Here is a 12,968-nt window from a genome sequence, read left to right on the forward strand (position 1 = left end):
TCTCTCAATCCATACTTACTGAGGATCCAAGTCTGAGTCTCCACGAGTGCTGTTCACTGTACACTTGAGGATCTCAGTCTGGTGGCAGAATCCGAGGTGCACCCACGTGATTACCGCACAGCACAACTGAGGCACGGTGCAAAGGACTTTGGGCTCTTTAGACAGAAGTGACTCGCTCTTTATAACCTGACTTCAGGGTGACTGGCCAGCCAAGCAGAGGGCTCAGGGTGACCTAATGATAGCCCTAGGGTGTAGAGTATGTATGTCCAGGAGAACCAGTGGGTACCATTTTACTTGAACTCATCTCTGGTGACTTAAAAAAGTGATGGAAGGGGCTTCAGTGAAGGTGAAGGACGGTGGTTAGATAAACCGGACTGATGGCCACCTGTTACGTACCAGTATGGTCTTATCGGTGCTTAAAATACTGAAATAGTTACTGTCCTGAGACCTTGGGCTGCCCTCTGCACTCTGGCTGCCCTCCACTGTGACCCACTCTGACCCCCAAACCTCTCCATGACCCAGCAAGTGAATGGTTAATGCCTGGTACAGCAGGAGCATCAGAATCCAGATCTAGTGACGAATGGTGGCAATTCTGAATGGTCAGTACCCCGCCCCCCATAGGCTAGTCAATATTTTAAATATCACCCAAGATTTCAGGAAGAATTTGCACTCTGGGAGAGGCTATGGTGTCACATGGCTGGAGATCTTCAGAGAAAGAGAGGAGAGGTGAGGCACTGACCTGAAAATCCTCTGGGAGCCCCCTTTCCCTCTTGGGGCCCTGCACAGCCCGGCAGGCCTCACTGGTGGAGAGTAACCTACAATCCAGCCCTCGGGACAGCTGCTGGGGCTGCAGACAAAGAGGGCGTCTCTTTGCGGCGCGGGCAGCCCGCCATCCTCCTGAAAGGGGATCCTGCAAGCCGCGGAAGCTGCAGGGAGGCTCCATCAATCACTGAGCATTTCATTATACCTTGGACAACATCCATAATGGAATAAAATGTCAGTAAGTTTACTAGGGGAAAAATAGTAACTTCTCCATAGCCAGTTTGTTTTTTATTGATAGTAATTTCCAAAGACATTCCAATATCTCCAAAGCCATCATTAATAGCCTCGCAGCATGTCCATTTTGATGTGCAAATGAACAGATGTGGAGTCACAGACAATAATGCATTGCCTCCATTTCAGCCGAAAGTAATAAATCCGCCTCTGAATGTGTCCCAGCGTATCCCTCGGAAGTCCTTTTCTTTCTGTACATTCTCGCCTCTCAGGGAGTTAGAAAAGCCATTCGTTAATTTTTCCAGAAGAAAGGGCTCACCTCCTCCTCACAAACAGAGAGGTGGGCCATCTGTGTCTCTGGCCCTGGCTGCAAACTGAGATGGGGCCAGCCAGCCGTGAGCTTCCCCTCCAGGCTGGTCAGTTCCAACAAATGGCCAGCTGCTAACTGGTTAGCCATGCATCGTTTTCTGAAGAACCCAAGCCTGACAGCTTAAAACCATTTCTTCCTCTCCTTTATTAATGGTTAATTATTCAGCTAATATTTACTGATCCATCCTCACACCAGGCCCCAGGTTAGTAGAGTGTGAGGTCAGAATAACAATAGCTGTTACTCGTTTGAACATTCTGTTATGTGCCAAGCATTGTTCTGTGTAAATGTACATTTGCTATCTCATTTAATTTCAAACAGCCTTTTATGTACGTGGTGCTATCACCATTTTAATGGTGAAGAATTTGAGTTCCAGGGAAGTAAGTAATTTTAAAATGTTTATTATTAATAAGGATATATTAACAATAAAAACAATCATGACTGAGCATGTACTATGTGCCATGCCTTACATTAGACACTTTCTGTGTGTTATCTCATGGAATTCTCACTACCACCTCATGAATTCCATGGGAGCATAGCCCCATTTTACAGATGGAAAAGCTGAGGCTCGGCGGTTGGGGGAAGGCTGCACGTGCCAAGTCACACAGCCAGATAGTGGTGGATTTGAATCTAAGTAAACCCATTCCCAAAGGCTGGTCACCCCCACGTCCCCCAGAAATGTGTACATGCCAGTCTCAGTTTTCAGGGGTCTTGAGCCCAGGAACCTTTATAACCTTTATGTTAATTTCCCACCAACAGTGACAAATGTTTAACAACCCCTGAGCTTGTGTTTTGGTTGTTTAATTGAAAGCTGTAATAGAATTTCTTCTTCGCTGAGCAACACATGAGAAATTTCTGAAATGTGACTTTTACTAAGTAGGTAGGCTAAGGAGAGCAATTTATACTCGCTGACCTGGCTGAAAGCTTGCTGTAGTGGCCCATTCTGGTTTTGGTAGTCCTGAGACTTTACATAAAGAGAGAGAGAAGCTTGCAGGGCTGGGGGACCTGGGGGTCCTGAATGGAGGGGTGTAGTGTGTGCCTGTGGACAGACACTGTGTCCTGCCTGATGGACTCTCAAGTGGTTCATTGCCTGGAAGGGGGCAAGACTCTTTGTTAGACACTAAAGAAGGTGACTGTTGCTTCCTCTGGAGCCCCGCTGCTCTCTAGTCTGAGGTCTCCAGATCCTTCAGCCATTCCTGGCATGGCAGAGAGTCCAGTCATCTGCCACCTGGGTCACCTTCCTGTGTGTTGCGGTTCTTAAACCTGGGCCATGGCAATCACACATCGGTGTTGTCGGGAGGACCTTCCCCATCTTGCCTCTGGGCTCTCTGATCCTACTCTTGCACCCTCAGAGGATATCAGTATGGTTTTTAGAGTCTGTTGACCAGTAGGTGTAGATGTCGACATTGCACCTGACCGGCTAAGGTGAAGGTGTGGCCACTGCCCTTAACAAGCCGTAGTCATGTTGCAGAGCCAGGACCAACAGGTATAAAACATTTCTTACAGTAACAGTTAATGATAGGATTCGGGTGACAAGTTTTTCCGACACAAAATACAAGAATCCAGAGAAAAGAGGCTGTAGTGGGCTGGATGGTCAGGATTATAAGCCATCAAGGACAGGTAGGAAGCAAAGAGTGGACATGAGGAAGGGAGCGGGGACACGTGCAAACATGAGACAGGAGCAACGCGATGGGGCTGGGCGAGGCAGGGGCGGTGGGCATGTATCTGTTTGGCAGTTGAAACCGAGCACATAATGTTGAAGTGATTTAGCCAAGGTCAGAGGCGGAATTAAGTGTGGCATTCACAGACAGACTCCCGCCCCCATTTGTGCCCCAGGAATAAAGGCTGGCAGACCCGCTTCTCCCAACCTGAGCTCCTGCTTTGGCCAAGTCCTTGTCAGGAATAGAAACTACTTTCACCCCCCCACACCCCCCCGCAGGGAGCTCCCAGACTGGTGGACGAGGAGGTACGGTCACTCTACCACAAAGCCATCAGGAAGCTGGCAGGCTTTGGGGAATCCTTGGGTGTGTTACTTCCCAGAAACAATCTAATTTCCGAAGGCTTCAGTGTGCTGCACAGGTGCCATTTCAGACATCCCGGAGCCGAGTGCAGACTGCTAGGGGAGCTGTGCAATGTCTTTGTCACGGGTCCCCGATCCAGATCTCAGCACAGCTATGGCAGGTGTGCATCGCAGCTAAGGACCGAGTGATGGTGTGTTTGCACACTCCCAATGTGCCGTTCCTTCAAAACGCTGTGATGCCCAGGACATGTACATGCCTAGTGCACTCGCTTTGTGCTTGTGTTGTCTGTGCATCTTTGGGAGACACCGCCTTCTCTCAGGGTGACAGCAGGGCTGTTGCTGCCTCCTACTGACATGCATGGTTGGATCAGCACCCCCAGTGCTTCGTGGAGACACGTCCCCCAGTGCCCACTTCCAGGCACGTGCCAGAGATGCCTGTACTGGTGAGGGCTCAGCAGTCCCTTGGTCCTACTGAGTCCCACATCAGATAGCTCTTTTAAATGCTAATAGACGCTGCTTGCACACCTCCAGTGATGGGGACTTGCTCTCTCCTGGAATGGCAGATTTTTTTTTTTAATACCCCTTTCTGTTTGCAAGATCTTTGTATTAGCTAAGATCAGCGTTTCCACAATTAATTTCTTCCCTCTGGGTCACAAGGAGATGACAGAACTTGCCTCTCCGAACCTAGGAAGATGGGGAGGAAGAGGGTCCAGGGGAGATAATTAAACCAGCCAGACTTGCTGAGTTGGGGTCGGTGGAAGAAAGTGGTATCCAGACTAACACCAGACTCCTGGCAGCTTGTCTGGGGGTACAGTGGGCCTTTACTAAGAAAAGGGACAGGGAGAGAACAAGATGCAAGTGTCTGGGAAGGGACTGGAAAGGTTGGCCTGCAGCCTCGTCCCCTGGGCTTCTCTGAGAGGTACCCTTGGCCAGGAAGGGCTGGGGATTGCCTTGGCGTTGCCGAGGGGTGGGCCCCTGATTGGGACCCGTTCCTCTCTCCGGGACCTCTGAGTCTCTGCTGTGCTCCCTGCCTCTAGGCACGTATGTTGGATGCTTCAGTGACGATGGCCAGGAGAGAACTCTGAAGGGGGCTGTGTTTTTTGACTTGAGAAAGATGACCATCTCCCACTGTCAGGATGCGTGCGGTGAGCGGTAAGTGGGGCCCTGGACCGTCCACTCCACTGGCAATAAGGTCAAGAGACAGTCTCCAGAAGGAGGGGATACTTTGGCTGCCAGTTGGCTGTCAGAGTAACATTAATTAGAGCTCGAGTGATCAGGTCCCAGATGTCCAGAAGGAAAGTTTATTGATGAGATGGCAGCGGAGTGTGGAAAGAGCCCTGGGCCTGGTGTCAGGAGACCAGGGTTCTAATCCAGCCGTGCCAGGAACTTACCCTATGACGTAGCTCTGAGTCCTTTTCCTTCCCTGGGCCTCAGTTTACATATATTCTAGGCTTATGTATGTTCTATGTTTAAAATAGAATAAAGGGATTTAACCCAGCTTTCTCTGAGGACCTTTCCAGCTCTGTAGGAAAAGTTTATTTCTATCTTGTGTTTATAACAGGATTTGCTTTTTCTGATACTACCAGCTCACCCAGTAGTTAGCATACACTAGTCAAATGCCAGGGAATGGTCTCTACCATCAAGACACTCACAACTCACTGTGTCTGTGTGTGTGTGTGTGCACGCGCGTCCTCACACACAGCAGATGGGTAAAACAGAATCAGCAGATGGTACCCTGATTTATTTCTATCATACTAGATTCTTTCACATTTCTTGTGTCATACAAATCATCACGTTCTGCTAGGTAACAACAAATTATGCCCATTTTATAGACAGAGGAACTGAGGCCAGAGAAGGAAAGGACAGGGTGCCTACTCAGGTGCGCTTTACAGTCTATATAAAGCTAAAACCGAGACTGACACAATCTCATTTTATTCTCCTAACAGTTAAGAAACCTGAGACTCAGAGATGGTAAGTGGTGTTCAGGGTTGCACAGCTAGCAAGGGGCCAGACAAGGGTTAGAAGCTTGTGTGTGGGTTTTCCATCTGGGTTTTTATACCCAGGTCCTCTGAGAGGGGAGTTTGAAAATGTTGGCCTCTTTCCATAGTTCAAATCCTGTGTGATAAGATGTGGGTTCCATTTGTAATCTTGACCTGCAGCATTATAGCTGGGTAAAGGTGGGTAAAGAACAGTCTTTGAGGGAGAGGGGCGTGCAGCAGGGCCTGTTTGTAACGTGTGGGGGGCAGTCTGCACCAGTGGTGTGCTGGAGCCAGCTCATGCTGGCTCACATGGGGAAACAGTTACATTTTTAGAAAAGTTGTCATTTCATTACTAAACCATTCATAGCTTGAAACTGTCTAGGGTGGGTGTATTTACACCACAAAAATTGGCAAATGCCACCAATTAGGGCTCCTTCCCTCCCATACCGAGAACCAATTCCCATCACCCACTGCCTGAGACCTGTTATAACCTGTTACCATGGACGGCACCTAAGGGGACAAAACTCAGGGCTGACAAGAGGGACCAATTGGGCTGATTCAATTAATGTATCACAGAGGAGTGACTCCTAGCTAAACCTAGGCAGCTGACCCTTAAGTCTGGCTGAGACTGACCCCTAGGGCCAGCTGCATGCTGATGGCTGTTGCCCTGGCTCTTCACTCAGACCTAAGCTCAGCTTCAAACCCAGCCCTCATGTTGGCCCCACACGCAGCTGTCATTCCTTGATCCAGACCTCAGTGCTGTTAGGACCCCAGCCTTAGCTCTGGGCCAAGGGTGGGACTTACGCCAGGCCCCACTCTCTCTGCAGGTCCTACGTCTACGCCGGCTTGGAGGCCGGGGCAGAGTGCTACTGTGGGAACCGGCTCCCAGCGGTGAGCGTCGGGCTGGAGGAGTGTAACCATGAGTGCAAGGGCGAGAAGGGCTCCGTGTGCGGGGGTGTTGGCCGGCTCTCTGTGTACCGGGTGGCGGAGCTGCAGCCAGGCTCCAGGAAGCGTGAGTGTACCAGCCTCTCCTAAGCTGTTTGTCCCCTGCTCTCCAACTGCCCCCCGCCTGCAGCTCCTGGTCCAAACTAGTTGGGGCAAAACCTGTGCCCTCCCGTCCTTACTACCTTCCATGACAGGCTCGTTGCAGTGGGGAGTGGGGTTAGGGTCTGCCAAAGGTTGCTTGAGTTCATAACTGAGGCACATCTTTCCTTGTCCCCTACAGGAGAGAAACTGATGAGGAAGACTGGGGCCTAGGCCTAGGTATGTCTCAAATATGCTGTGTGGCCTCAGGCAGCTCACTTTCCCTCCCTGGGTTCCAGTCTATTTGGTAAAGCGCAGAGGTAGACGTAGATGTCTAGCAATGGGGTGTACCAGAAAACTTGAAAGTTTCCTAGCTATAAAACACCTACAAATGCAGGATGAAATGGAACAAACATTATTTTAAATGCATAGCTGAACTAGCAAGAAAGTAAGGAAATCCCGGGCTCCAGAAATGCAGAGGGAACTAAACATCACAGTGGTGAAATAAAAGTTCAAAAAGAGGTTACGCAGCTCTGGGTCTAGGTGGCCACAGGCTGAGGTTTTAGTGTCCACATAAGACAGAGAAGGAGGCCTAGAGCCAGTCAGGATAGGGAATTAGATTGAAACCTCTGCAAAAAGTGAGATTCAATTTCACCCAAGTATAAATCAATAAAATTTAGATTAGAAAAATACCACCTACCAGCTCAGGGAGACAGTGTTTTGTTTTAGGTGTTTTGACCTGAACTTCAGGTTAAAAAAAAAAAAAAAAAATCTTCCTAAGAATTTACAACTGCAAGCCTGCATTTACATGAGTTTTGAGGTTCAAATTTATACAACCTGCGTGATCCTGAAAACATAAAAACTGGCTCTGGGCCATCTGGAGGTGCTGGCAGAAGCAAATACAAAACCTCTTGAGAGCTATGCCACCCACTCAAGTGTAAAGAGTTCCCATAGATAAATTCTCACTGAAGATGAGCTTATAATTCAAATATACAAATCAGGAGGAAATAATCAACCATAAGGGAGGGTCATCTGAGGCTTCAGACAGCAAAATTGAACCCTGAAGAATTTCAACAGAAAGTGCTATCAAACAGAGTTAACAACGGAGGGGGCCCCGTTAAATGCCGCCCGAAACTCAGATTTGTCCTCATTGTAAGATGATAAGCCCAGATCCACTTAATCTAATTATAAAGTTTCCTTTATAAAATAAATACGGTTGTGCTGATTTGCACGGCCATATGGATGGCTAGGCCGTCCTTTCCATGACTGGGAGGGTCTGGGTGGGGAAGAAGTCAGAGCACGGAAGACCGCCCCCCACCAGTGGCAAAGGTGGGGCAGTGGATGATGGAGGCACAGCCCAGCGTCCATGGCGTCCATGGACACGACTGCCTCTGGCTGTGGACCTCCTAGAAGCAGGGCTCCGGGAGAGCTGATGGATTAGTTCAAGAACGGGGCAGAGCTCAGGGAAAAACGTGTCAGGTCAGAAGCAGAGGCTGTGTCTGGGTTAGCTCTCCTAGCAAGGAATGAGTTTCCCAAGCAGCACAGAAGGCCAGCTGTGAGAACTATGGTGAGCTTAACACGTTGCGTACGGCGGGGTTTAAATCCCTCGTGAAGATTCTTATGATCCATACACAACGTGTTAAAAGACAACCCTGGCCACTGTCGGTGGGGTCAGCACGATGGGGAGAGTGGTTCAGTGCTCAAACCCGGCCAATAGGCTGCTTAGGTGCTTCTTGTATTCAGATAGGATGTACTTGGGAACAAGGGCTACGACGGGGCCACAGGGACAGAGGTAGTGACCCTGATAACATACTCTGTGGATTCCCGAATGAGACCATTAACTCAACAGGCAGGCATTGACATTTGTGTGTCAGGCCTTGTCCTGGACCCGGGTCCTGCACTGTCGCCTGGGTACCCAGATGGGCTTCCTGAGGACCACATGGCTCTACGTGGCTTCTTGGATCTTGATTTCCCTGGGTTCAAACAACCTTTGCCCCCCTGCCCCCAGCAGAGCCAGATCTATACTGTGGTGGGCTCTGGGCTGCCCTGCCAGCCCCTCCTGCCTGCTCAGCCACGGACTCCTAGAGATCATTGTTTTGCTTCAGATTGCCATTGGTTAAGGGTCCGGTGGCCCAGTCACTCCAGCCAGCCTCAGATCTTGAGTTGGCTGGACCTGATGTCATGGTTACTGTTGAAAACTGTAATAGCTGCCCCATCGGGCAGGCTGTGGAGCCCGTGCTATTGACCTTTGCCTGCCTGCTCCCTTCTCAAGTGGGCGAGCCGACAGGATCTCTGTCAAGAGGTGACCAAGTGACCACTCATCTTAAATTTCAGCTTCTCACTAATTAAGAACACTCACAAGGAATGAGAGCCGTGAACGCGCTCCCTGGGTTGGGATCAGAGGCAGGAACAGAGCAGTTTGTCAATGGCTTCATCGTGGAGGTGTCCTTCTGCACTAAGTGGCCCTTGGGCTGTCACCTGGGAAGCAATGGAGAAGGGTCTGGACAGACTGCCCTAGATGGTAGCCTCTCCCCCAAAAGTCGCTCAGGGACATCTAGAGGCAGCTGGTGCTGCCGTCTCCAGCAGCTCATGCATTGCTGACCAATCGGCGGTGTGTGCTGTGCCCTCACGTGCCCTGTCATACTCATTGCATTCATCCACTCAGCACTCCTTGGGTACCTACTGTGAGTCAGGGTCAGGGCTGGGTGTGGGGAGCACAGGGGTGAACCAGGTGCAGCCTCCTCCAGGAGATCTGTTTTGTACCTCCCTGCAGCACGGGACTTGCTGAGACACTGGTCATCTGGCTCACCTGGTGCCCTGCCTGTGCCACTCACCCTCCCAGTCACGTGCCCCGGAGCCTGTTTCTCCAGTGTCTGTCCCACCCCAGTGCAGCTGTCTGAGGCCCACAGCCCAGGTCATTTAGCTGTTTGGTTCTTTTGGGGCCCAATCATGCCACAGGATAGGAAGGAGTTCTGTGAGCCCAGCACCAACAATCCATCACCCAGGCCCTTGCACCAAAAGCCAGGGCGGGAATGTGGTTGTGGGAGATGCAGCCCCATTAGGGGCTGGCACATGGGTTGCTCCTCAAAACAACTAGCTGCCGGGCATTGCATAGCTGAGGACACAGAAAGTCTCTGAGTCTGTGGCACACCCAAGTTTCAGAAGAAGTCACCGGCAGTCCAGGGCTTGACCCCAGGCCGTTACAACACTGCCTAGACTATTTACCTGGCACCCAGCTGCTTTCCTTCATCTGTGTCCTAATAGATTTGTACCCTAATGTCCAGACCACTGGTGCTGTGGTCAGTCAGATGGGCTTCCAGACCCAGGGTTTGGTCCTGCTTTGCAGTTTTGCATGAAGAGAGCCCTCCCGCCATGGTGCTGGCTGGTGAGAGGGTTTCTGCTGCTGGCCAAGAGCTGTGGCAGGCAGAGAGCAGGGAGAGATGCTGAGCCCCAGGAGATCTGGTGTCCAAAGGAGCATGGGCTGAGAATCAGGATGCCATTTACAGAAACTCTGAGTCTGGAAGAAGTATGAGCAGTTGGTACTGCAAGATTCCAGAAGGTTTGTTTGAAGGAAGCACGAAGGCAGCCATCTAGGGAGCTGGACCTCTCCACCAGATGGTCTGGAGAACAATGTGGCAAGAGGCTGCCTTTGTAACATGGGCTTGAGGAGGATTCCTGGGATTTGGTGGGAGTTCAAAATCAGGGAGAAAGCGGAACAGTGGTGTGACTTGACTGCCTAGTGAGAGAGAATGTGGCAGGATTTCAGATTTCCAAATCTTTCTGCACATGGGCGGGAGGACATAGAACTTTCCAGAATATCACCCTCTTCAGGTCACCTAGTGCAGAATCTGGCACATAACGGATGCACAATCCAGATTTGTTGAAAGAAGGATGGTAGGTTGGATAGGTGAGTGGACCCCTCTCCGAAGAGCTGGTGGGAGAAGTGAGACCTGAATTAAGCAGTTTCAGCCAAGTGGCCCCTTGTCAACGACCCGAGGTGACCAGGGCGCTGTGCCTGGTTTCTCTCAGGATCTTGGCTTGACTGCACCCTGTCTAGGGTGGTTTCTCTCTCTGATTTGAAATGTGCCCTACCTGAGAATAGTGACACCTGTTTCAGGATCTAAAGCCACCATTTTCCCTTGTGACAGGCCCCAACCTCTGTGGGCACCATTTCTCACTGGAAATCCATTTTTCCCTCCAGGGAGGACTGTCACGTACCGAGGGTGCTTCCGACTGCCGGAGAACATCACACACGCCTTCCCCGACTCCCTGGTACAGGCCAATGTGACAGTGGAGACATGCTCAGGATTTTGTTCCCAGAAAGTAAGACCAATGATAATTCCACAGCCTTGCCTTTTAACAGTGTAATGTGTGTGGTGGTCTCAGAGAGGGGGCAGGTGCCCAGGCTGGGCTGCAGATGTCCATCCACTCTCAGAGCCTGGGTGGGAGGGCGGCAGGCGGTGCAGCCAACATCACCAAGGGTGCCCGCAGGGAGCCCGTTGCTACGGCTGATGATCCGAGGCTGGGTGGGGAATTGTCAGCAAAGGTTGTGAAATCTGAAAGGATCATGCCTTTCCCAATGTGAGCTCCTGGCGCAAGTGTCAGATGTTAAATTGACTTGGTTTGGAAGCAAGAAGATGCTGGCTCGGGACTTGGGGAGAGCTGATGGATTTTCTGTTGTTGGTATGACAGTGTTGGGCCGTGAACTTGACTCCAGGGGCCATAGTCCCATGTATGTACCTTCGGCTCTGCTTGGGCTGAGGAAAGGAGCGTGACTGTGCAAGAGCTGGGCTAGATACCAAGGACCACTGTCTCTGCACCCCTATTAGCTCGGGGGCGGGAGAATTTGGTCCAGGCCATATGGGCCTTGCAAAAGGCAGGACCAGCGAGAAGGCTATGGAACGAGGCTGGTGAGACCAGGCTGTCCCCAGAGCACTGAGGTCTGGGGCTGGGCTCCAGCAGCTGCCACGTTGGTCTGGATGCTGCAGCCCTAGAAATGGCCCTTGGTGGCAATAGGCTGGGGTTTGGGTTGCTCCGATGTGCTGGGGTTCAGTAGTCTTGATGGGCCCGTGATACCTGGCAGTGTAACAGAATGGGGCAGGAGAGAAGAGGGCGTTCGTGATGATGACAATGGTAGTTGTCAACAGTAGCTAACATGACCATTTATTTTGTGCCAGCTACTGTTCCAAACCCTTTACATGTGTCAGTCCATTTAATCCATCTAATAACCCTACGGGATAGGTGCTGTGATTACCTGCATATTGCAGGTGAGGAAACTGAGGCAGAGAGAACTTGAGCATGGTGCCTGAGGTCACACAACCAGGAAGGGGGCGAGGGAATCAGGATTTGAACTCAGTGTAGCTCCATAGCCTGCAGGTGGTTTGGGGCACAGGAAGTGGGCCTCAGTAAAGGAGGCAGATGTGGTTGGACATAAAGGAGCCTGCCCTCCGCGGTGCCCCCACCCTCCCTGGGAGCTGCCCTCCGTCTGCTTCTATGTTCTGAGCCCTGTTGAGATGCTTCCCTCAGAGGTGGATGGAGACACAGCCTTTTGGGTGCATTTTCCTCTTGCACATGTGCGGCCTCTGAAGTGGCTGTCTGGTCTGTCCAGGATTTCCGGAGCCACTGCCAAAGACGTGCTGGGCGTCAGGCAATCACGTGGCACAGGGCAGTGAACCAAGCACAGTTTGTTGACTTGCAGATATCTGGTCTGGGGACCCTTCTTCCCCTCTCCCCTTCGTGGGAGCCGAGCACCTCCAGCGACAGCAGGGACACCTGCTTGTACATGCAAAGGGACAAGCCACTCTCCAGGGCTGCCTTCACACCTGCGGTTCAGAGCAGGTCCCTGGAGAGTCCCCACTGGAATCAGAGGAACTCAGCCGGGCCAGACCAGGGTGAAGGCAGGCCTCCGTGGTCAGCAGCCGGGGAGGTGTCCTCCTGTGAGCTGGATGTGTGCGAGGGGCCTGCCCGCCCGTGATCTGCTTTACTCCTCCCAGCGCTCCCTGCAGGAGGCCCTCTGCTCCCTGCTAGATTCAGGAGTCAGTGCAGGTACACACACCGGCCACTCCTGACACCACACCCTTGTGCTTTTTGTGCTGCTCCCTCCCTCCATGTGACATTGGTGGGGAGGGGACAGGTGGGCGAATGCGGCCAGGAAGAGATGGGAGTGAAGAAACAAGAGGGCAAGACAAGAAACAGGCAGCATCACCGCTGCGTGTCTTCAGGGGTTTAAATTATTTTCTAACAGGTTCTATGCTTGCATGGAACACAGTGAAAAGACATCGAAAGGTGCAGAGGGGAGAGTCTTCCTCTCACCCCAGCGTCTCACCCACCTAGTGTCTGTCCTGCCTTTGGAGGCAGCCGATGGGCCTGACTTCCTGTGTCTACTGTCAGCGAAATTTCTATGAATATTCAAGCAGTTGTTCCTTTCCAAGTCATTATTCCTGTGCAAACCCACAGGTGGTCCTGAGCTACCCACCCTACCCTGCACCGGACTCTTTTTCCTCAACAATCTGTCTTAGACGTTGCTCCATATTGGCACGGCAAGCGCTTTCTCAGTCTTTGATTCCATTGCACGGCCATCCTATCA

The 12,968-nt window shown here is 51.4% G+C and overlaps 1 protein-coding gene across 2 annotated transcripts in view; it reads left to right on the forward strand.

The window, feature by feature from the left end:
- WSCD1 (WSC domain containing 1) overlaps positions 1 to 12,968 on the forward strand; it is a 43,945-nt gene that overhangs the window by 13,137 nt on the left and 17,840 nt on the right. For both annotated transcript variants that reach the window (XM_019743841.2, XM_019743840.2), the window contains exons 3-5: positions 4,418 to 4,532; positions 6,187 to 6,371; positions 10,584 to 10,705. In XM_019743841.2, the coding sequence (XP_019599400.2) occupies positions 4,418 to 4,532; positions 6,187 to 6,371; positions 10,584 to 10,705 (422 nt within the window). The remainder of the gene's footprint in view (positions 1 to 4,417; positions 4,533 to 6,186; positions 6,372 to 10,583; positions 10,706 to 12,968) is intronic.

This window comes from Rhinolophus sinicus, linkage group LG15 (genome assembly GCF_036562045.2).
Source record: "Rhinolophus sinicus isolate RSC01 linkage group LG15, ASM3656204v1, whole genome shotgun sequence".
NCBI classification, from domain to species: Eukaryota; Metazoa; Chordata; class Mammalia; order Chiroptera; family Rhinolophidae; genus Rhinolophus; species Rhinolophus sinicus.